At 52.5% G+C, this 24,142-nt stretch overlaps 1 protein-coding gene across 1 annotated transcript; it reads left to right on the top strand.

The window, feature by feature from the left end:
* Nucleotides 1-14,416: 14,416 nt before the first annotated feature.
* MANSC4 (MANSC domain containing 4) lies at nucleotides 14,417-23,064 on the top strand. The gene is made up of 4 exons (XM_073544239.1): nucleotides 14,417-14,517; nucleotides 20,143-20,406; nucleotides 20,512-20,646; nucleotides 21,699-23,064. The coding sequence occupies exons 2-4, from the start codon at nucleotides 20,169-20,171 to the stop codon at nucleotides 22,334-22,336; spliced, it is 1,011 nt and encodes a 336-aa protein (XP_073400340.1). The 5' UTR covers nucleotides 14,417-14,517; nucleotides 20,143-20,168; the 3' UTR covers nucleotides 22,337-23,064.
* The last annotated feature ends 1,078 nt before the right edge of the window (nucleotides 23,065-24,142 follow it).

The following is a 24,142-nucleotide window of genomic DNA, read 5'->3' as shown; positions in this document are numbered from 1 at the left end:
TCACCTGTGACTACCAGGTGGCGCCTGGTATAATCCCTGTAGAACAGTGTCCTCTTTCCACAGTGCTATCACCTGTGACCAGCAGAAGGCGCCTTGTATTACGCCTGTAGCACAGTGTTCTCTGTCCGCAGTGCTATCACCTGTGACCAGCAGGTGGCGCCTGTTATTACGCTTGTAGCACAGTGTCCTCTGTCCGCAGTGCTATCACCTGTGACCAGCAGATGGCGCCTGGTATTATGCCTGTAGCACAGTGTCCTCTGTCCGCAGTGCTATCACCTGTGACCAGCAGATGGCGCCTGGTATTATGCCTGTAGCACAGTGTCCTCTGTCCGCAGTGCTATCATCTGTGACCAGCAGATGGCGCCTGGTAATATGCCTGTAGCACAGTGGCCTCTGTCCGCAGTGCTATCACCTGTGACCAGCAGATGGAGCCAGGTATTGTGCCTGTAGCACAGTGTCCTCTGTCCGCAGTGCTATCACCTGTGACCAGCAGGTGGTGCCTGTTAGTACGCTTGTAGCACAGTGTCCTCTGTCCGCAGTGCTATCACCTGTGACCAGCAGGAGCGCCTGGTATTATGCCTGTAGCACAGTGTCCTCTGTCCGCAGTGCTATCACCTGTGACCAGCAGATGGCGCCTGGTATTGTGCCTGTAGCACAGTGTCCTCTGTCCGCAGTGCTATCACCTGTGACCAGCAGATGGCGCCTGGTATTATGCCTGTAGCACAGTGTCCTCTGTCCGCAGTGCTATCACCTGTGACCAGCAGATGGCGCCTGGTATTGTGCCTGTAGCACAGTGTCCACTGTCCGCAGTGCTATCACCTGTGACCAGCAGGTGGCGCCTGGTATAATCCCTGTAGAACAGTGTCCTCTTTCCACAGTGCTATCACCTGTGACCAGCAGGTGGCGCCTGGTATTATGCCTGTAGAACAGTGTTCTATGTCCGCAGTGATATCACCTGTGACCAGCAGGTGGCGCCTGGTATTATGCCTGTAGCGCTGTGTCCTCTTTCCACAGTGCTATCACCTGTGACCAGCAGATGGCACCTTGTATTACGCCAGTAGCACAGTGTTCTCTGTCCGCAGTGCTATCATCTGTGACCAGCAGGTGGCGCCTGGTATTATCCCTGTAGCACAGTGTCCTCTGTCCGCAGAGCTATCACCTTTGACCAGCAGGTGGCGCCTGGTATTATGCCTGTAGCAGTTTCCTCTGTCCGCAGTGCTATCACTTGTGACCAGCAGATGGCGCCTGGTATTACACCTGTAGCACAGTGTCCTCTGTCCGCAGTGCTATCACCTGTGACCAGCAGATGGCGCCTGGTATTATGCCTGTAGCACAGTGTCCTCTGTCCGCAGTGCTATCACCTGTGACCAGCAGATGGCGCCTGGTATTATGCCTGTAGAACAGGGTCCTCTGTCCGCAGTGCTATCACCTGTGACCAGCAGATGGCGCCTGGTATTGTGCCTGTAGCACAGTGTCCTCTGTCCGCAGTGCTATCACCTGTGACCAGCAGATGGCGCCTGGTATTGTGCCTGTAGCACAGTGTCCTCTGTCCGCAGTGCTATCACCTGTGACCAGCAGGAGGCGCCTGGTATAATCCCTGTAGAACAGTGTCCTCTGTCCGCAGTGCTATCACCTGTGACCAGCAGATGGCGCCTGGTATTGTGCCTGTAGCACAGTGTCCTCTGTCCGCAGTGCTATCACCTGTGACCAGCAGATGGCGCCTGGTATTGTGCCTGTAGCACAGTGTCCTCTGTCCGCAGTGCTATCACCTGTGACCAGCAGATGGCGCCTGGTATTATGCCTGTAGCACAGTGTCCTCTGTCCGCAGTGCTATCACCTGTGACCAGCAGATGGCGCCTGGTATTAGGCCTGTAGCACAGTGTCCTCTGTCTGCAGTGCTATCACCTGTGATCAGCAGGTGGCGCCTGGTATAATCCCTGTAGAACAGTGTCCTCTTTCCACAGTGCTATCACCTGTGACCAGCAGATGGCGCCTGGTATTATGCCTGTAGCACAGTGTCCTCCGTCCGCAGTGCTATCACCTGTGACCAGCAGGTGGCGCCTGGTATTATGCCTGTAGCACAGTTTCCTCTGTCCGCAGTGCTATCACTTGTGACCAGCAGATGGCGCCTGGTATTACACCTGTAGCACAGTGTCCTCTGTCCGCAGTGATATCACCTGTGACCAGCAGGTGGCGCCTGGTATTACACCTGTAGCACAGTGTCCTCCGTCCGCAGTGCTATCACCTGTGACCAGCAGGTGGCGCCTGGTATTATGCCTGTAGCGCTGTGTCCTCTTTCCACAGTGCTATCACCTGTGACCAGCAGGGGGCGCCTTGTATTACGCCTGTAGCACAGTGTTCTCTGTCCGCAGTGCTATCACCTGTGACCAGCAGGTGGCGCCTGGTATTATGCCTGTAGCACAGTTTCCTCTGTCCGCAGTGCTATCACTTGTGACCAGCAGATGGCGCCTGGTATTACACCTGTAGCACAGTTTCCTCTGTCCGCAGTGATATCACCTGTGACCAGCAGGTGGCGCCTGGTATTACACCTGTAGCACAGTGTCCTCTGTCCGCAGGGCTATCATCTGTGACCAGCAGATGGCGCCTGGTATTATGCCTGTAGCACAGTGGCCTCTGTCCGCAGTGCTATCATCTGTGACAAGCAGATGGCGCCTGGTATTATGCCTGTAGCACAGTGTCCTCTGTCCGCAGTGCTATCACCTGTGACCAGCAGATGGCGCCTGGTATTGTGCCTGTAGCACAGTGTCCTCTGTCCGCAGTGCTATCACCTGTGACCAGCAGGTGGCGCCTGGTATTTTCCCTGTAGCACAGTGTCCTCTGTCCGCAGTGCTATCACCTGTGACCAGCAGATGGCACCTGGTATTGTGCCTGTAGCACAGTGTCCTCTGTCCGCAGTGCTATCACCTGTGACCAGCAGATGGCGCCTGGTATTGTGCCTGTAGCACAGTGTCCTCTGTCCGCAGTGCTATCACCTGTGACCAGCAGGTGGCGCCTGGTATTGTGCCTGTAGAACACTGTCCTCTGTCCGCAGTGCTATCACCTGTGACCAGCAGATGGCGCCTGGTATTGTGCCTGTAGCACAGTGGCCTCTGTCCGCAGTGCTATCACCTGTGACCAGCAGATGGCACCTGGTATTATGCCTGTAGAACAGTGGCCTCTGTCCGCAGTGCTATCACCTGTGACCTGCAGATGGCGCCTGGTATTGTGCCTGTAGCACAGTGTCCTCTGTCCGCAGTGCTATCACCTGTGACCAGCAGGTGGCGCCTGGTATTATGCCTGTAGCACAGTGGCCTCTGTCCGCAGTGCTATCACCTGTGACCAGCAGATGGCACCTGGTATTATGCCTGTAGCACAGTGGCCTCTGTCCGCAGTACTATCACCTGTGACCAGCAGATGGTGCCTGGTATTGTGCCTGTAGCACAGTGTCCTCTGTCCGCAGTGCTATCATCTGTGACCAGCAGATGGCACCTGGTATTATGCCTGTAGCACAGTGGCCTCTGTCCGCAGTGCTATCACCTGTGACCAGCAGAAGGCGCCTTGTATTACGCCTGTAGCACAGTGTTCTCTGTCCGCAGTGCTATCACCTGTGACCAGCAGGTGGCGCCTGTTATTACGCTTGTAGCACAGTGTCCTCTGTCCGCAGTGCTATCACCTGTGACCAGCAGATGGCGCCTGGTATTATGCCTGTAGCACAGTGTCCTCTGTCCGCAGTGCTATCACCTGTGACCAGCAGATGGCGCCTGGTATTATGCCTGTAGCACAGTGTCCTCTGTCCGCAGTGCTATCATCTGTGACCAGCAGATGGCGCCTGGTAATATGCCTGTAGCACAGTGGCCTCTGTCCGCAGTGCTATCACCTGTGACCAGCAGATGGAGCCAGGTATTGTGCCTGTAGCACAGTGTCCTCTGTCCGCAGTGCTATCACCTGTGACCAGCAGGTGGTGCCTGTTAGTACGCTTGTAGCACAGTGTCCTCTGTCCGCAGTGCTATCACCTGTGACCAGCAGGAGCGCCTGGTATTATGCCTGTAGCACAGTGTCCTCTGTCCGCAGTGCTATCACCTGTGACCAGCAGATGGCGCCTGGTATTGTGCCTGTAGCACAGTGTCCTCTGTCCGCAGTGCTATCACCTGTGACCAGCAGATGGCGCCTGGTATTATGCCTGTAGCACAGTGTCCTCTGTCCGCAGTGCTATCACCTGTGACCAGCAGATGGCGCCTGGTATTGTGCCTGTAGCACAGTGTCCACTGTCCGCAGTGCTATCACCTGTGACCAGCAGGTGGCGCCTGGTATAATCCCTGTAGATCAGTGTCCTCTTTCCACAGTGCTATCACCTGTGACCAGCAGATGGCACCTTGTATTACGCCAGTAGCACAGTGTTCTCTGTCCGCAGTGCTATCATCTGTGACCAGCAGGTGGCGCCTGGTATTATCCCTGTAGCACAGTGTCCTCTGTCCGCAGAGCTATCACCTTTGACCAGCAGGTTGCGCCTGGTATTATGCCTGTAGCAGTTTCCTCTGTCCGCAGTGCTATCACTTGTGACCAGCAGATGGCGCCTGGTATTACACCTGTAGCACAGTGTCCTCTGTCCGCAGTGCTATCACCTGTGACCAGCAGATGGCGCCTGGTATTATGCCTGTAGCACAGTGTCCTCTGTCCGCAGTGCTATCACCTGTGACCAGCAGATGGCGCCTGGTATTATGCCTGTAGAACAGGGTCCTCTGTCCGCAGTGCTATCACCTGTGACCAGCAGATGGCGCCTGGTATTGTGCCTGTAGCACAGTGTCCTCTGTCCGCAGTGCTATCACCTGTGACCAGCAGATGGCGCCTGGTATTGTGCCTGTAGCACAGTGTCCTCTGTCCGCAGTGCTATCACCTGTGACCAGCAGGAGGCGCCTGGTATAATCCCTGTAGAACAGTGTCCTCTGTCCGCAGTGCTATCACCTGTGACCAGCAGATGGCGCCTGGTATTGTGCCTGTAGCACAGTGTCCTCTGTCCGCAGTGCTATCACCTGTGACCAGCAGATGGCGCCTGGTATTGTGCCTGTAGCACAGTGTCCTCTGTCCGCAGTGCTATCACCTGTGACCAGCAGATGGCGCCTGGTATTATGCCTGTAGCACAGTGTCCTCTGTCCGCAGTGCTATCACCTGTGACCAGCAGATGGCGCCTGGTATTATGCCTGTAGCACAGTGTCCTCTGTCTGCAGTGCTATCACCTGTGATCAGCAGGTGGCGCCTGGTATAATCCCTGTAGAACAGTGTCCTCTTTCCACAGTGCTATCACCTGTGACCAGCAGATGGCGCCTGGTATTATGCCTGTAGCACAGTGTCCTCCGTCCGCAGTGCTATCACCTGTGACCAGCAGGTGGCGCCTGGTATTATGCCTGTAGCACAGTTTCCTCTGTCCGCAGTGCTATCACTTGTGACCAGCAGATGGCGCCTGGTATTACACCTGTAGCACAGTGTCCTCTGTCCGCAGTGATATCACCTGTGACCAGCAGGTGGCGCCTGGTATTACACCTGTAGCACAGTGTCCTCCGTCCGCAGTGCTATCACCTGTGACCAGCAGGTGGCGCCTGGTATTATGCCTGTAGCGCTGTGTCCTCTTTCCACAGTGCTATCACCTGTGACCAGCAGGGGGCGCCTTGTATTACGCCTGTAGCACAGTGTTCTCTGTCCGCAGTGCTATCACCTGTGACCAGCAGGTGGCGCCTGGTATTATGCCTGTAGCACAGTTTCCTCTGTCCGCAGTGCTATCACTTGTGACCAGCAGATGGCGCCTGGTATTACACCTGTAGCACAGTTTCCTCTGTCCGCAGTGATATCACCTGTGACCAGCAGGTGGCGCCTGGTATTACACCTGTAGCACAGTGTCCTCTGTCCGCAGGGCTATCATCTGTGACCAGCAGATGGCGCCTGGTATTATGCCTGTAGCACAGTGTCCTCTGTCCGCAGTGCTATCATCTGTGACAAGCAGATGGCGCCTGGTATTATGCCTGTAGCACAGTGGCCTCTGTCCGCAGTGCTATCATCTGTGACAAGCAGATGGCGCCTGGTATTATGCCTGTAGCACAGTGTCCTCTGTCCGCAGTGCTATCACCTGTGACCAGCAGATGGCACCTGGTATTGTGCCTGTAGCACAGTGTCCTCTGTCCGCAGTGCTATCACCTGTGACCAGCAGGTGGCGCCTGGTATTTTCCCTGTAGCACAGTGTCCTCTGTCCGCAGTGCTATCACCTGTGACCAGCAGATGGCACCTGGTATTGTGCCTGTAGCACAGTGTCCTCTGTCCGCAGTGCTATCACCTGTGACCAGCAGATGGCGCCTGGTATTGTGCCTGTAGAACACTGTCCTCTGTCCGCAGTGCTATCACCTGTGACCAGCAGATGGCGCCTGGTATTGTGCCTGTAGCACAGTGGCCTCTGTCCGCAGTGCTATCACCTGTGACCAGCAGATGGCACCTGGTATTATGCCTGTAGAACAGTGGCCTCTGTCCGCAGTGCTATCACCTGTGACCTGCAGATGGCGCCTGGTATTGTGCCTGTAGCACAGTGTCCTCTGTCCGCAGTGCTATCACCTGTGACCAGCAGGTGGCGCCTGGTATTGTGCCTGTAGCACAGTGGCCTCTGTCCGCAGTGCTATCACCTGTGACCAGCAGATGGCACCTGGTATTATGCCTGTAGCACAGTGGCCTCTGTCCGCAGTACTATCACCTGTGACCAGCAGATGGTGCCTGGTATTGTGCCTGTAGCACAGTGTCCTCTGTCCGCAGTGCTATCATCTGTGACCAGCAGATGGCACCTGGTATTATGCCTGTAGCACAGTGGCCTCTGTCCGCAGTGCTATCACCTGTGACCAGCAGATGGCGCCTGGTATTGTGCCTGTAGCACAGTGTCCTCTGTCCGCAGTGCTATCACCTGTGACCAGTAGGTGGCGCCTGTTGTTACGCTTGTAGCACAGTGTCCTCTGTCCGCAGTGCTATCACCTGTGACCAACAGGTGGCGCCTGGTATAATCCCTGTAGAACAGTGTCCTCTTTCCACAGTGCTATCACCTGTGACCAGCAGGTGGCGCCTGGTATTATGCCTGTAGAACAGTGTTCTATATCCGCAGTGATATCACCTGTGACCAGCAGGTGGCGCCTGGTATTATGCCTGTAGCGCTGTGTCCTCTTTCCACAGTGCTATCACCTGTGACCAGCAGGGGGCGCCTTGTATTACGCCTGTAGCACAGTGTTCTCTGTCCGCAGTGCTATCATCTGTGACCAGCAGGTGGCGCCTGGTATTATGCCTGTAGCACAGTTTCCTCTGTCCGCAGTGCTATCACTTGTGACCAGCAGATGGCGCCTGGTATTACACCTGTAGCACAGTGTCCTCTGTCAGCAATGCTATCACCTGTGACCAGCAGATGGCGCCTGGTATTATGCCTGTAGCACAGTGTCCTCTGTCCGCAGTGCTATCACCTGTGACCAGCAGATGGCGCCTGGTATTATGCCTGTAGAACAGTGTCCTCTGTCCGCAGTGCTATCACCTGTGACCAGCAGGTGGCGCCTGTTATTACGCTTATAGCACAGTGTCCTCTGTCCGCAGTGCTATCACCTGTGACCAGCAGGTGGCGCCTGGTATAATCCCTGTAGAACAGTGTCCTCTTTCCACAGTGCTATCACCTGTGACCAGCAGGTGGCGCCTGGTATTATGCCTGTAGAACAGTGTTCTATGTCCGCAGTGATATCACCTGTGACCAGCAGGTGGCGCCTGGTATTATGCCTGTAGCGCTGTGTCCTCTTTCCACAGTGCTATCACCTGTGACCAGCAGGGGGCGCCTTGTATTACGCCTGTAGCACAGTGTTCTCTGTCCGCAGTGCTATCATCTGTGACCAGCAGGTGGCGCCTGGTATTATGCCTGTAGCACAGTTTCCTCTGTCCGCATTGCTATCACTTGTGACCAGCAGATGGCGCCTGGTATTACACCTGTAGCACAGTGTCCTCTGTCCGCAGTGCTATCACCTGTGACCAGCAGATGGCGCCTGGTATTATGCCTGTAGCACAGTGTCCTCTGTCCGCAGTGCTATCACCTGTGACCAGCAGATGGCGCCTGGTATTATGCCTGTAGAACAGTGTCCTCTGTCCGCAGTGCTATCACCTGTGACCAGCAGATGGCGCCTGGCATTGTGCCTGTAGAACAGTGTCCTCTGTCCGCAGTGCTATCACCTGTGACCAGCAGGTGGCGCCTGTTATTACGCTTGTAGCACAGTGTCCTCTGTCCGCAGTGCTATCACCTGTGACCAGCAGGTGGCGCCTGTTATTACGATTGTAGCACAGTGTCCTCTGTCCGCAGTGCTATCACCTGTGACCAGCAGGAGGCGCCTGGTATTATGCCTGTAGCACAGTGTCCTCTGTCTGCAGTGCTATCACCTGTGACCAGCAGGAGGCGCCTTGTATTACGCCTCTAGCACAGTGTTCTCTGTCCGCAGTGCTATCACCTGTGACCAGCAGGTGGCGCCTGTTATTACTCTTGTAGCACAGTGTCCTCTGTCCGCAGTGCTATCACCTGTGTCCAGCAGATGGCGCCTGGTATTATGCCTGTAGAACAGTGTCCTCTGTCCGCAGTGCTATCACCTGTGACCAGCAGATGGCGCCTGGTATTATGCCTGTAGCACAGTGTCCTCTGACCGCAGTGCTATCACCTGTGACCAGCAGATGGCGCCTGGTATTATGCCTGTAGCACAGTGTCCTCTGTCCGCAGTGCTATCACCTGTTACCAGCAGATGGCGCCTGGTATTATGCCTGTAGAACAGTGTCCTCTGTCCGCAGTGCTATCACCTGTGACCAGCAGGTGGCGCCTGTTATTACGCTTGTAGCACAGTGTCCTCTGTCCGCAATGCTATCACCTGTGACCAGCAGGTGGCGCCTGTTATTACGATTGTAGCACAGTGTCCTCTGTCCGCAGTGCTATCACCTGTGACCAGCAGATGGCGCCTGGTATTATGCCTGTAGCACAGTGGCCTCTGTCCGCAGTGCTATCACCTGTGACCAGCAGATGGCGCCTGGTATTGTGCGTGTAGCACAGTGTCCTCTGTCCGCAGTGCTATCAACTGTGACCAGCAGATGGCGCCTGGTATTGTGCCTGTAGCACAGTGTCCTCTGTCCGCAGTGCTATCACTTGTGACCAGCAGATGGCGCCTGGTATTACACCTGTAGCACAGTGTCCTCTGTCCGCAGTGCTATCACCTGTGACCAGCAGGTGGCGCCTGTTATTACGCTTGTAGCACAGTGTCCTCTGTCCGCAGTGCTATCACCTGTGACCAGCAGATGGCGCCTGGTATTGTGCCTTTACCACAGTGTCCTCTGTCCACAGTGATATCACCTGTGGCCAGCAGGTGGCGCCTGGTATTATGCCTGTAGCACAGTGTCCTCTGTCTGCAGTGCTATCACCTGTGACCAGCAGGTGGCGCCTGGTATAATCCCTGTAGAACAGTGTCCTCTTTCCACAGTGCTATCACCTGTGACCAGCAGGTGGCGCCTGGTATTATGCCTGTAGAACAGTGTTCTTTGTCCGCAGTGATATCACCTGTGACCAGCAGGTGGCGCCTGGTATTATGCCTGTAGCGCTGTGTCCTCTTTCCACAGTGCTATCACCTGTGACCAGCAGGTGGCGCCTGGTATTATGCCTGTAGCACAGTGTCCTCTGTCCGCAGTGCTAGCACCTGTGACCAGCAGGTGGCGCCTGGTAATATGCCTGTAGCGCTGTGTCCTCTTTCCACAGTGCTATCACCTGTGACCAGCAGGTGGCGCCTGGTATTATGCCTGTAGCACAGTGTCCTCTGTCCGCAGTGCTATCAACTGTGACCAGCAGATGGCGCCTGGTATTGTGCCTGTAGCACAGTGTCCTCTGTCCGCAGTGCTATCACCTGTGACCAGCAGGTGGCGCCTGTTATTACGCTTGTAGCACAGTGTCCTCTGTCCGCAGTGTTATCACCTGTGACCAGCAGGAGGCGCCTGATATTATGCCTGTAGCACAGTGTCCTCTGTCTGCAGTGCTATCACCTGTGACCAGCAGGTGGCGCCTGGTATAATCCCTGTAGAACAGTGTCCTCTTTCCACAGTGCTATCACCTGTGACCAGCAGGTGGCGCCTGGTATTATGCCTGTAGAACAGTGTTCTTTGTCCGCAGTGATATCACCTGTGACCAGCAGGTGGCGCCTGGTATTATGCCTGTAGCGCTGTGTCCTCTTTCCACAGTGCTATCACCTGTGACCAGCAGGTGGCGCCTGGTATTATGCCTGTAGCACAGTGTCCTCTGTCCGCAGTGCTAGCACCTGTGACCAGCAGGTGGCGCCTGGTAATATGCCTGTAGCGCTGTGTCCTCTTTCCACAGTGCTATCACCTGTGACCAGCAGGTGGCGCCTGGTATTATGCCTGTAGCACAGTGTCCTCTGTCCGCAGTGCTATCACCTGTGACCAGCAGGTGGCGCCTTGTATTACGCCTGTAGCACAGTGTCCTCTGTCCGCAGTGCTAACACCTGTGACCAGCAGGTGGCGCCTGGTATTATGCCTGTAGCACAGTGTCCTCAGTCCGCAGTGCTATCACCTGTGACCAGCAGGTGGCGCCTGGTATTATGCCTGTAGCACAGTGTCCTCTGTCCGCAGTGCTGTCACCTGTGACCAGCAGGAGGCGCCTGATATTATGCCTGTAGCACAGTGTCCTCTGTCTGCAGTGCTATCACCTGTGACCAGCAGGTGGCGCCTGGTATAATCCCTGTAGAACAGTGTCCTCTTTCCACAGTGCTATCGCCTGTGACCAGCAGGTGGCGCCTGGTATTATGCCTGTAGAACAGTGTTCTATGTCCGCAGTGATATCACCTGTGACCAGCAGGTGGCGCCTGGTATTATGCCTGTAGCGCTGTGTCCTCTTTCCACAGTGCTATCACCTGTGACCAGCAGGTGGCGCCTGGTATTATGCCTGTAGCACAGTGTCCTCTGTCCGCAGTGCTAACACCTGTGACCAGCAGGTGGCGCCTGGTATTATGCCTGTAGAACAGTGTTCTATGTCCGCAGTGATATCACCTGTGACCAGCAGGTGGCGCCTGGTATTATGCCTGTAGCGCTGTGTCCTCTTTCCACAGTGCTATCACCTGTGACCAGCAGGTGGCGCCTGGTATCATGCCTGTAGCACAGTGTCTTCTGTCCGCAGTGCTATCACCTGTGACCAGCAGGTGGCGCCTGGTATCATGCCTGTAGCGCAGTGTCTTCTGTCCGCAGTGCTATCACCTGTGACCAGCAGGTGGCGCCTGGTATCATGCCTGTAGCACAGTGTCTTCTGTCCGCAGTGCTATCACCTGTGACCAGCAGGTGGCGCCTGGTATTATGCCTGTAGCACAGTGGCCTCTGTCCTCGGTGCTATCACCTGTGACCAGCAGGTGGCGCCTGGTATCATGCCTGTAGCACAGTGTCCTATGTCCACAGTGCTATCACCTGTGACCAGCAGGTGGCGCCTGGTATCATGCCTGTAGCACAGTGTCCTATGTCCACAGTGCTATCACCTGTGACCAGCAGGTGGCGCCTGGTATCATGTCTGTAGCACCGTGTCCTATGTCCACAGTGCTATCACCTGTGACCAGCAGGTGGCGCCTGGTATTATGCCTGTAGCGCTGTGTCTTCTGTCCGCAGTGCTAACACCTGTGACCAGCAGGTGGCGCCTGGTATCATGCCTGTAGCGCAGTGTCTTCTGTCCGCAGTGCTATCACCTGTGACCAGCAGGTGGCGCCTGGTATTATGCCTGTAGCACAGTGGCCTCTGTCCTCGGTGCTATCACCTGTGACCAGCAGGTGGCGCCTGGTATCATGCCTGTAGCACAGTGTCCTATGTCCACAGTGCTATCACCTGTGACCAGCAGGTGGCGCCTGGTATCATGTCTGTAGCACCGTGTCCTATGTCCACAGTGCTATCACCTGTGACCAGCAGGTGGCGCCTGGTATTATGCCTGTAGCGCTGTGTCTTCTGTCCGCAGTGCTAACACCTGTGACCAGCAGGTGGCGCCTGGTATCATGCCTGTAGCGCAGTGTCTTCTGTCCGCAGTGCTATCACCTGTGACCAGCAGGTGGCGCCTGGTATTATGCCTGTAGCGCTGTGTCCTCTTTCCACAGTGCTATCACCTGTGACCAGCAGGTGGCGCCTGGTATTATGCCTGTAGCACAGTGTCCTCTGTCCGCAGTGCTAACACCTGTGACCAGCAGGTGGCGCCTGGTATTATGCCTGTAGAACAGTGTTCTATGTCCGCAGTGATATCACCTGTGACCAGCAGGTGGCGCCTGGTATTATGCCTGTAGCGCTGTGTCCTCTTTCCACAGTGCTATCACCTGTGACCAGCAGGTGGCGCCTGGTATCATGCCTGTAGCACAGTGTCTTCTGTCCGCAGTGCTATCACCTGTGACCAGCAGGTGGCGCCTGGTATCATGCCTGTAGCGCAGTGTCTTCTGTCCGCAGTGCTATCACCTGTGACCAGCAGGTGGCGCCTGGTATCATGCCTGTAGCACAGTGTCTTCTGTCCGCAGTGCTATCACCTGTGACCAGCAGGTGGCGCCTGGTATTATGCCTGTAGCACAGTGGCCTCTGTCCTCGGTGCTATCACCTGTGACCAGCAGGTGGCGCCTGGTATCATGCCTGTAGCACAGTGTCCTATGTCCACAGTGCTATCACCTGTGACCAGCAGGTGGCGCCTGGTATCATGCCTGTAGCACAGTGTCCTATGTCCACAGTGCTATCACCTGTGACCAGCAGGTGGCGCCTGGTATCATGTCTGTAGCACCGTGTCCTATGTCCACAGTGCTATCACCTGTGACCAGCAGGTGGCGCCTGGTATTATGCCTGTAGCGCTGTGTCTTCTGTCCGCAGTGCTAACACCTGTGACCAGCAGGTGGCGCCTGGTATCATGCCTGTAGCGCAGTGTCTTCTGTCCGCAGTGCTATCACCTGTGACCAGCAGGTGGCGCCTGGTATTATGCCTGTAGCACAGTGGCCTCTGTCCTCGGTGCTATCACCTGTGACCAGCAGGTGGCGCCTGGTATTACCCTTGTAGCACAGTGATCTGGGTGCTCCGCGTTTCACATTACTCTTATTACACAGGTGCTGCAGTGATATTTGTGATGTGGGATATAAAGTGGTGAACACAGGGGAGGGGTTCTGCTCCCTTTACAGAACTCTACAGTCAGTCTCTCACTGAAATGGCTGATAACAGGGAACAATAGATTGCATTCAGCTGTAATGCACCTTGCAGACAGGGCAGAGAATGCAGCGCGGGGCGGATCGCGCTCAGGTTTATTGTGGACTCAGCCTGAAAGTCTCAGTTCATTAAGCAACAGAATAGCGAGCGTGGGAACGGGGGCCGAGGACGAGCGACACAATGGCAGGAGGAAACCGTATCAGTCACATGACAGTGACAAGAAGACGATCCTGTGAATAATCCCGGTACAATGGAAGAGATTCAAACATACACAATGTCACGCTTATCATTCTTCTTTACATCCAGAGACTGAAAACCTCTGTAGAGTTAATGTGTCCCACGGCTGAAAGTTGTATCCACTCCACAAAATCCTCTGGGAGCTAAACAGACTACACACTGATACACTGTAACAAACTTTCAGCATAGGAGAGAGATTTGTGCTGTTTTTGTGTATAGTTCACAGAGGATTGTCTACTCAGGATTCAACTCTAACATCAGTGAGAAGTAATTAGATCAGGACAAGCTTTTGTTTTTCAGGAGTAAAAAAAATACCATTCACTGATAGCAAGCAGAACCATCTGGCTAATACATTCCTATGAGGATGTTGATTTTGGCACAGGACACCTTCAGCCATCCTAACATCACATCCCTAATGGTGGAGAAAGAGGATTTTGCCCCCCTGGGCCTACCTATAGCCATATTTAAAGCAGGGGGTCAAATGAGACCCCATGGCGGTACCCAGCAGAGAATGACATCACTAATGCTCCTGCCACATAAAGGTGCAGTAGTGCTATTAATAGGAAGTTAATGCAGGAGAGGCCTTGATTTTTACCCATGGGCACTAAATATTTAAGCTGTCCCCATGTTCAATCTACTGTCCACCTGCCTTTCTCATCTTTCCCATCAGTCTCCGATCCCTTCACAGCAGATTTTAAAATTTCGCCACTTTTTCATCCTACAAAACTAATCTGAAACTTGTTTTCTGCTTCTTTCAATTATATTTGAATTAAAAGATTAATATCTCCCCTGCGGCCCCTCCTCCCATCCAAAAAAAAAGTTCTGAAGAAAAGTTTTATATTCCAGACTTTGGTTTCTTTTAAATTTTCAGCCAATTATGTGCGTGTCCCCCTCCCCCAAGTCCGACCCAGAGGGCAGGAGGGGACTGTGTGACAGAGGAGAGGAGGAGACATTCAGGTGGGATCCTGAAATCTGGAGAGGAGAGAACCATGAGAGGCGAGGAGCAGCATGAGTCAACACATGGGGCCGGCGCCTGGTACAGAGGTGAGTGCACACTCATACAGGAGGCTGATACCCCGAGGAAAAGCACTGCGAGGGGCCAATATGGATCTTATACATGTATAAGGGGAAAGGAGGAAGATACAGATTAGATATTAGAAACAACTTTGACAGTGATGGAGATCAAAGAGTGGAACAGGCGGCCACAAGAGGTGGTGAGTTCTTCTTCAATGGAAGTCTTCAAACAGAGGCTGGATAGACAACTGTCTAAGAGGGTTTAGTGACTCCTGCATTGAGCGGGAGGGGGGTGTCAGACACGACCATGGAGGACCCTTCCAACTCTAATATTCTAGGATTCTGTGATCTACACATCACACTGTTATATATAATCTATGCACATAGTATGCCGATATATATGTATAGTGTACAGTATACACGTCACACATTATATATAACACTTGTATATACTATATCCACATTACAGACCATATACTGTGGAATACACAGCACACATGGCATAATTACACACTTGTGTACACTATACACTCATTATTATACATATGTGTATTTGTCTGTTACACACTATAATATATACAGTGGGGATAATAAGTATTTGATCCACTGACGATTTTGCACATTTCCCCCCCCCCTACAAAGAATGGAGAGGTCTGTAATTTTTATCGTGGGTACACGTCACCTGTGAGAGACAGAATCTAAGGATAAAATCCAGAAAATCACATTGGATGATTTCTACATAATACATTTGCATTTTATTGCATGTAATAAGTATTTAATACAATAAAAAAACAGAACTTAATATTTGGTCCAGAAACCTTTGTATTTACAGAGGTCAGACATTTCCTATAGCTCTTGACCAGGTTTGCACACACTGCAGCAGGGATATTGGCCCCCTCCCCCATACACATCTCCAGATCTTTCAGGTTTCGGGGACGTCACTGGGTAACATTGAGTTTCAGCTCCCTCCAAAGATTTTCTATTGGGTTCAGGTTTGGACACTGGCTAAGCCACACCAGGACTGTGAGATGCTTCTTACAGAACCACTCCTTAGGTGACATGGCTGTGTGTTTTCAGGTCATTGTCATGCTGGAAGACCCAGCCTCGACCCATCTTCAATGCTCTTACTGAGGGAAGGAGGTTGTTGGCCAAAATCTCACGATATATGACCCCATCCATCCTCCCTGTAATATGGTACAGTCTTCCTGTCCCCTTTGCAGAAAAGCACCCCCAAAGTATGACGTTTCCCCCACCATGCTTCACGGTTGGAATGGTGTTCTTGAGGTTGTACTAATCCTTATTCTTCCTCCAAATACGGCGAGTGCAGTTGATACCAAAAAGTTCTATTTGGTCTTATCTGACCCCATGACCTTCTCCCATGGCTCCTCTGGATCATCCAGATGGTCAGTGGTGAACTTCAAATGGTCCTGGACCTGTACTGGCATGAGCAAGGGGACCTTGCGTGCCCTGCAGGATTTTAATCCATGACGACGTATTGTATTACTAATGGTAATGTTTGAGACTGTGGTCCTCTGGTGAACAGCGATTTTCATGGCAATTTTCCACAGATTCTCCATTAGATTAAGGTCTGGGCTGTGACTGACACTCCAGAACATTTACACATTCCCCCTTACTCCACTCGAGTGTTGCTTTGGGTCATTGTCTTGTTGGAAGGTGAACCTCTGTCCTAGTCTCAAGACTGAAAGAGGTTTTGCTGGAGAATATTCCTGTATTTCACACCATCCATCTTCCCCTCGACAAGGACCATTTTTCCTGTCCCTGCTGCTGAAAAACATCCCCACAGCATGATGCTGCCACCACCATGTTTCACTGTGGGGATGGTGTTCCTGGGGTGATGAGCTGTGTTGGTTTGGCGTCAGACAGTATTTAGCTGGGTGGCCAAAAAGTTCAATTTTGGTCTCTTCTGACCACAGCACCTTGCTACATTAGGGGAGTCTCCCACATCTTTTGGCAAAGTCAAAACAAGTCTCACAATATGTGTGTAAGTAAAGGCTTTTTTCTGCCCACTCTTCCATAAAGGCCACCTCTATGGAGTGAACGGCTTATTGTGGTCGTATGGACAGATACTCCAGTCTCTGCTTGGGAGCTCTGCAGCTCCTTCAGGGTTAGCTCTTGTCTCTGTGCTGCCTCTCTGATTAATGCCCTCCTTGCCCGGGCTGAGAGTTTTGGTTGGTGTCCTCTCTTGGCAGGTTTGTTGTGGTACCATGTTCTTTTTCATTTGATGATAATGGATTTGATGGATGCTCCAGGGGATCATAAGAGATTGATATTTTTTTTCTTTTATAACCCAACCCTGACTTGTACTTCTCTACAACTTTGTCCTTGACTTATTTGGGGATCTCCTTGGTCTTCATGGTGGTGGGTGGAGATCTCCTCGGTCTTCATGATGTTGTTTGGAGATCTCCTTGGTCTTCATGGTGGTGGGTGGAGATCTCCTCGGTCTTCATGATGTTGTTTGGAGATCTCCTTGGTCTTCATGGTGGTGGGTGGAGATATCTTTGGCCTTCATTGTGTTGTGTGGAGATCTCTTTGGCCTTCATTGTGTTGTTTGGAGATCTCCTTGGTCTTCATGATGTTGTTTGGAGATCTCCTCGGTCTTCATGATGTTGTTTGGAGATCTCCTCGGTCTTCATGATGTTGTTTGGAGATCTCCTCGGCCTTCATGATGTTGTTTGGAGATCTCCTCGGCCTTCATGATGTTGTTTGGAGACCTCCTCGGCCTTCATGATGTTGTTTGGAGACCTCCTCGGCCTTCATGATGTTGTTTGGAGATCTCCTCGGCCTTCATGATGTTGTTTGGAGATCTCCTCGGCCTTCATGATGTTGTTTGATGATCTCCTTGGCCTTCATTGTGTTGTTTGGAGATCTCCTTGGCCTTCATTGTGTTGTTTGGAGATCTCCTTGGCCATCCTGTTGTTGTTTTGGAGAGCTCCTTGGTCTTCTTGGTGGTGTTTGGTTAGTGGAGCATCTTGTGAATGGTGTTGCATCCTCTGTGACCTTACAGAGAAGGTAAAGTCTATTGACAGCCAGGTGACACTATACCGTTACACCTAGCGATGCACCAGTGATATGACGCGGTCTGGATCGCTGGTGCATCGCTAGGTGGTCTCTAGTGAGCTGCCAAACAGGCAGATCTCACCAGCGACATACCGGTGGTCGGGGGTCGCTACTTACCTGTCAGACGCGGCGATCCTGCGTCCTCCCGCCCGGCTCCACGCGTCGCTTGTCGGCGCCACAGGAAGCCCCAGCAGGAAGCTGACGACGAGAAACGGTCCAGGATGTTCTCGTGCGATCAGCGATAACCAGCGGGGGAGCCGGTCGGAGGTATCACATGCAGCGATATCGCAGTGTGTAACGGGGGCTTTAGATTGCACACAGGGGGACGTCTGTCACTAAGAATGGGACTTATGAAGGGAATTGTTTGCACCAGAAATGTTGAGGGGCTTCAAAACAAAAGGTATGAATACATATGCACGTCAATTTTACTTATTTGATCCCATAATTGAAATTGATGCCGAGATTTTTCACACTTCACCAACTTACACTATTTAATGCTGCTGTGTCACACACAAATCCGATTACAAAAATATTTACACACAGGTTGTAATGTAACAAATTTGGAAAAAAGCTAAGAGAAGTGAATACTTTTGCAAGCCACTGTACAATATACACATTACACAGTATATAATACACACACATAAAGTGGGTACGGAAAGTATTTACATTTTTCACTCTGTTTCATTGCAGACATTTAGTAAATGCAAAAAATTTCCATTTTTTTCTCATTACTGTACACTCTGCACCTCTAGACTGAAAAAAACAGAAATGTAGAAATTTTCGCAAATGTATTAAAAAAGAAAAACTGAAATCTCCCATGGTCATAAGTCTTCAGCCCCTTTGTTCAGTATTGAGTAGACGCACCTTTTGAGCTAGTACAGCCATGAGTCTTCTTGGGAATGATGCAGCAAGTTTTTCACCCCTGGATTTGGGGATCCTCGGCCATTCTTCCTTGCAGATCCTCTCCAGTTCCGTCAGGTTGGATGGTGAACGTTGGTGGACAGCCATTTTCAGGTCTCTCCAGAGATGCTCAATTGGGTTTAGGTCAGGGCTCTGGCTGGGCCAGTCAAGAATGGTCACAGAGTTGTTCTGAAGCCACTCCTTTGTTATTTTCGCTGTGTGCTTAGGGTCATTGTCTTGTTGGACGGTGAACCTTCGGCCAAGTCTGAGGTCCAGAGCACTCTGGAAGAGGTTGTCATCCAGGATCTCTCTATACTTGGCCGCATTCATGTTTCCTTCAATGGCAACCAGTCGTCCTGTCCCTGCAGCTGAAAAACAAACTCCATAGCATGATGCTGCCACCACCATGCATCACTGTTGGGATTGTATTGGGCAGGTGATGAGCAGTGCCTGGTTTTCTCCACACATACCGCTTAGAATTATCACCAAAAAGTTCTCTCTTCATCTCTTCAGACCAGAGAATCTTTTTTCTCATAGTCTGGGAGTTCTTCATGTGTTTTTTTAGCAAACTCTATGGGAGCTTTCATGTGTCTGGCACTGAGGAGAGGCTTCCGTGGGGCCACTCTGCCTTAAAGGCCCGACTGGTGGAGGGCTGCAGTGATAGGTGACTTTGTGGAACTTTCTCCCATCTCCCTACTGCATCTGTGGAGCTCAACCACAGTGATCTTGGGGGTCTTCTTTACCTTTCTCACCAAGGCTCTTCTCCCACGATTGCTCAGTTTGGCTGGACGGTGGCCAGGTCTAGGAAGACTTCTGGTGGTCCCAAACTTGTTCCAAGTAAGGATTATGGAGGCCACTGTGCTCTTAGGAACCTTGAGTACTGCAGAAATTATTTTGTAACGTTGGCCAGATCTGTGCCTTGCCACAATTCTGTCTCTGAGCTCCTTGGCCAGGTCCTTTGGCCTCATGATTCTCACTTGGTGTGACATGCACTGTGAGCTGTGAGGTCTTATATAGACAGGTGTGCGCCCTTACAAACCAAGTCCTATCAGTGTAATTACACACAGCTGGACTCCAATGAAGGAGTAGAACCATCTCAAGGAGGATCACAAGGAAATGGACAGCATGTGACTTACATATGAGTGTCTGAGCAAAGGGGCTGAATACTTATGACCATGTGATATTTCAGTATTTCTTTTTTTAATAAATTTGCAAACATTTCTATATTTATGGGGTTTTTTCAGTGAAGATGGGGTGCAGAGTGCACATTAATGAGAAAAATGAACTTTTTTTTTAATTTACCAAATGGCTGCAATGAAACAAAGAGTGAGAAATATAAAGGGGTCTGAATACTTTCCGTACCCACTGTAGATACTATAACACTATATTCACACCCTTGTCTCCTGCATTTTACACTTCCCGCCACTTGCCGTGTGATTACATTGTAGCACAATTAGCCCATCCTGAGCTAACCTTCTCACAGCTGAGGGTTTGTGACAATTGTATCTGGACAATGATACACGTCAGCAGCACTAATGTCTCCCCTGTGCTGCTGGGTTGTGACGGTAAGCAGAGATCCTGAGAACGGAGAGGAATTGGAACACAAAGTATTAGAAGGTTTGAGCGGATGATTGGCTGCAGCTCTGAGACCCCCATACATTTCCTGTCCCCCTGTAGGACCCCCCACCCCATAGCCCCCGGTGATGGCAGTGAGTGTGGAGTCGGTGAGTCTCCTGCTCCTCTCCCTCCTGGACGTGCCCTGGATCTGCTCCCTGCCCAGCGCCCTGTGCCCACACACCGCCTTCTACCATGGCTGCTGGATCAGACGCTTCCCAGGACTAGTCCTCAGTTTCTCCGGATCGGAGCAGCGCGGAGCCCGGCTGTTACTGAGGCGTCCGGAGCCCTCCGCCCAAAAGTGCAGCCACAAGTGCTGCCACCAAGGTAACGCAGGAGCACTTCTGCTGCAGTGTGTCAGCGCAGGTCGCACGCACATGGAACAAGCCCTCTGCTGCGTTTCGTAATCGCATTTCTACCCTATCTTCCCAGATTCGTGCAACGTGGCCGTCTTTTACTCCGAGACGAGCGCTGAGAGCGGAGACTGTCACCTGGTGCACTGCCCCGAGCCCGAGAGCTGCCTCCTCCAGCTCCGAGAGCGCAGCGTTCTCTACACGGTCACAGCAGGTAAGTCGTCCGTAGCGCGCGTCACGGGAATCACAGTAAGTGATCATCCCCCGTCCCCATAGAGAGAAGTAGCTAACTTCTCCTCCTCCAGCTCTGAGAGCGCAGCGTTCTCTACACGGTCACAGCAGGTAAGTCGTCCGTAGCGCGCGTCACGGCAATCACAGTAAGTGATCATCCCCCGTCCCCATAGAGAGAAGTAGCTAACTTCTCCTCCTCCAGCTCTGAGAGCGCAGCGTTCTCTACACGGTCACAGCAGGTAAGTCGTCCGTAGCGCGCGTCACGGCAATCACAGTAAGTGATCATCCCCCGTCCCCATAGAGAGAAGTAGCTAACTTCTCCTCCTCCAGCTCTGAGAGCGCAGCGTTCTCTACACGGTCACAGCAGGTAAGTCGTCCGTAGCGCGCGTCACGGGAATCACAGTAAGTGATCATCCCCCGTCCCCATAGAGAGAAGTAGCTAACTTCTCCTCCAGCTCTGAGAGCGCAGCGTTCTCTACACGGTCACAGCAGGTAAGTCGTCCGTAGCGCGCGTCACGGCAATCACAGTAAGTGATCATCCCCCGTCCCCATAGAGAGAAGTAGCTAACTTCTCCTCCTCCAGCTCTGAGAGCGCAGCGTTCTCTACACGGTCACAGCAGGTAAGTCGTCCGTAGCACGCGTCACGGCAATCACAGTAAGTGATCATTCCCCGTCCCCATAGAGAGAAGTAGCTAACTTCTCCTCCTCCAGCTCTGAGAGCGCAGCGTTCTCTACACGGTCACAGCAGGTAAGTCGTCCGTAGCGCACGTCACGGCAATCACAGTAAGTGATCATCCCCCGTCCCCATAGAAGTAGCCAACTTCTCCTCCTCCAGCTCCGAGACTGCAGTGTCCTCTACACGTTCACAGCAGGTAAGTCGTCGATAGCAGACCTCAGAGGGACTCCACTAACTCTTCCAGGCAATCGAATCACAGTTTCGCTCTCACAGAGAGAGGAAGTAGCTAACATCTTCTGTAGTCGGCGTCATTTGCTTAAGCTTCAGATGTGCTGACGACCATTTGGTTTCCCCTTTAGGTGTGGATCCCGATCTGCTGGTATTCGATCAACTGCGACAGATCGACCTGAACCCTCGGTCATCCCTGAAGTGGGAGCGTCTGAACATATCCCGGGAGCCTCCGACCCTCGGACACTCCAAGGAGCCTCAGTCGTTGCCCACCAGTCCACATGATGAGCCGCCGGCAACCCAGCCCCCTCCTCCCCAGCCCCCGTCCCCGGCGGACTCTCCTCTCCGCTCTTTAGCTCCTACTTATTCTCCTCCAATCACTGCTCAAGATACGACACCGGTCTTCCCCCAAGGAGCCAGGCTGCCCGACAAGGAGGCCCCTCCGTCCTCACCGCCCCTGGATCGACCGGAGCTGCAGAGCCCTGCGCACCTGGACAGCAGCAAACAGCACGTGAACGAAACCAAGGGCCACGGCGGCCGGAACCAAACATACGACGGGGAAACCGAGGACCCTGCAGACACCTGGGCCAATCTCTGGCCCCTTCCTACCATGATCGGGTCCACGGTGACCCTATTGTGCTGCTGCTCGGGGGTCCTGGCGTTTGGGTGCTGTAGGAGGCGGCAGCGCGGGAGGTACCGGCCCTGGAGGGCACCAATGACCGGCACAAGGACCCTCATTACTTGCACTCTGCTCAAGGAGAAGGACTGACGCTTGGGCACCCATACGCCCCCTGGTGGATAATACCAGTACTGAAAGGTGAGGGAACGGACAGACCCCAAACTACCTGCAGGCGAGGCAGCCGCACCCCCAGCACTGCAGCCGCAGGACACTTCATGAGCATTTCCCCTGGACATCAGGGCCAATAATTAAAGGTTTGCACCTAAAAAAAAACAAAAAAAAACAGCAACATTGTCCTTACACTTCAGGGTGCGTATACTTTTGCAGTTTTTTTTTTTACTATTCCAGTGCACAGAGCATCGAAAGTCCTGATGACAAGTTTCCAACCGTTCTGCGTCTACAGCTCCAAGGGAGAGCGATGCGTCTCCACGGCAACAGACGACAAATAATGCCGATGCAGTTCGGGTCCTGTGATTCTTCTGCGGGGGAAGAACAGGACACATGAGTATACAGCTCCTGTGCAGACCTAACAGATTTGTTAGCAAAAGTATACACACCTTCTCCTTTCTAGGTGCCTGTATACACAAAACGGATTTATTTTTCATCAAGACTATTTGGCTTTTTGTCTGAGCCGTAAAAAGCATGTTGCAAAAGTCCACACACACCTTCAGCGCGAAGAGAACCTAAAAAACATGCACTTTTTTAACCTGTTATATATTTGATAATCCAGAAAGTCTGATAATCTGGAAAAGCAACAGATCCCATTGATGTCGGATTAAAGGAATTTCCTACTTCTTGTCTCATCAGCGCTGAGCTGTTTGCCGTGCCATGCGATGAGTGTATCCCCCGTCCTCCACCTCCCCTTAGTCAGGGGGGGTGTCTCGCAGAATGGCTCCATTCTTCTGTGATGCCGTGTTTGGGTTCTTGCTCGGGGAGCGGCCTGTGAAGGTCACCGCAGCTGGATCCGCTCCAGAAATGGAGATTTTGTGTCCTCAGATTAGGAGGAGGTCAACAGCAAGAATTATATCAGATGGGCGACGTCACCTGCGCCGTGACCCCCGGGGATTATGGCAAACACCCACAAAGGATGATCCTAGGAGACAGGCGTGGAAAGGGTCAAGTCTCCGGGTCGGGGGTCCTAGAATTACAGGACACTCCCTCCTTTCCAACTTCTGGTGGCTTTACATTTCTGCAGCAGGCGCTTGACGCTGTGCGTCCGATGATCTCAGGCTTATAGAAAGCAAAGCCACCGATTACAGGAGGAGGGGGGGGGGGGTGCACATACTTATGGTCCAACACAGCCAACAGCCGTACAGCGAGGCAGGTTTGTTATCCCCCCCCACCGTCCATCAACACATAAGGCTTTTAGTCAGTGGCAGAAATTGGAGCTGCTACGAGGTGTCGTATGAAAGTGTGATGGGTGCAATCCAGGCCCCGAACTTACACAACGACCTTTATCCCATCTCACATCACAAAGAGGCCACATAATCCACCCCGAAATCAAAGCCCCAGCTCACGGGAACACAGCCACAATCCACTCATATAGCTGTACACAGCCACCACTAGGGGGAGCTCGCTACATGCAGATTTATCCAGCCACCACTAGGGGGAGCTCGCTACATATAAATTTATCCAGCCGACACTAGGGGGAGCTCGCTACATATAAATTTATCCAGCCGACACTAGGGGGAGCTCGCTACATATAAATTTATCCAGCCGACACTAGAGGGAGCTCGCTACATATAAATTTATCCAGCCGACACTAGAGGGAGCTCGCTACATATAAATTTATCCAGCCGACACTAGAGGGAGCTCGCTACATATAAATTTATCCAGCCGACACTAGAGGGAGCTCGCTACATATAAATTTATCCAGCCGACACTAGAGGGAGCTCG

The sequence above is a fragment of the Dendrobates tinctorius genome, unplaced genomic scaffold, assembly GCF_039654945.1.
Source record: "Dendrobates tinctorius isolate UK_male_01 unplaced genomic scaffold, ASM3965494v1 ptg000136l, whole genome shotgun sequence".
Classification (NCBI taxonomy): Eukaryota; Metazoa; Chordata; class Amphibia; order Anura; family Dendrobatidae; genus Dendrobates; species Dendrobates tinctorius.
The sequence above is the reverse complement of the archived record's forward strand: the minus strand, read 5'-3'. Positions and strand labels throughout refer to the sequence as shown.

Excerpts from the sequence above, each read along its gene's own strand:
- MANSC4 (XM_073544239.1), top strand. The coding sequence starts at position 20,169 with ATGGCAGTGAGTGTGGAGTCGGTGAGTCTCCTGCTCCTCTCCCTCCTG. Across the intron at positions 20,407-20,511 it reads CCACAAGTGCTGCCACCAAG|ATTCGTGCAACGTGGCCGTC; the intron begins GTAACGCAGGAG and ends CTATCTTCCCAG. Across the intron at positions 20,647-21,698 it reads TCTCTACACGGTCACAGCAG|GTGTGGATCCCGATCTGCTG; the intron begins GTAAGTCGTCCG and ends TTTCCCCTTTAG.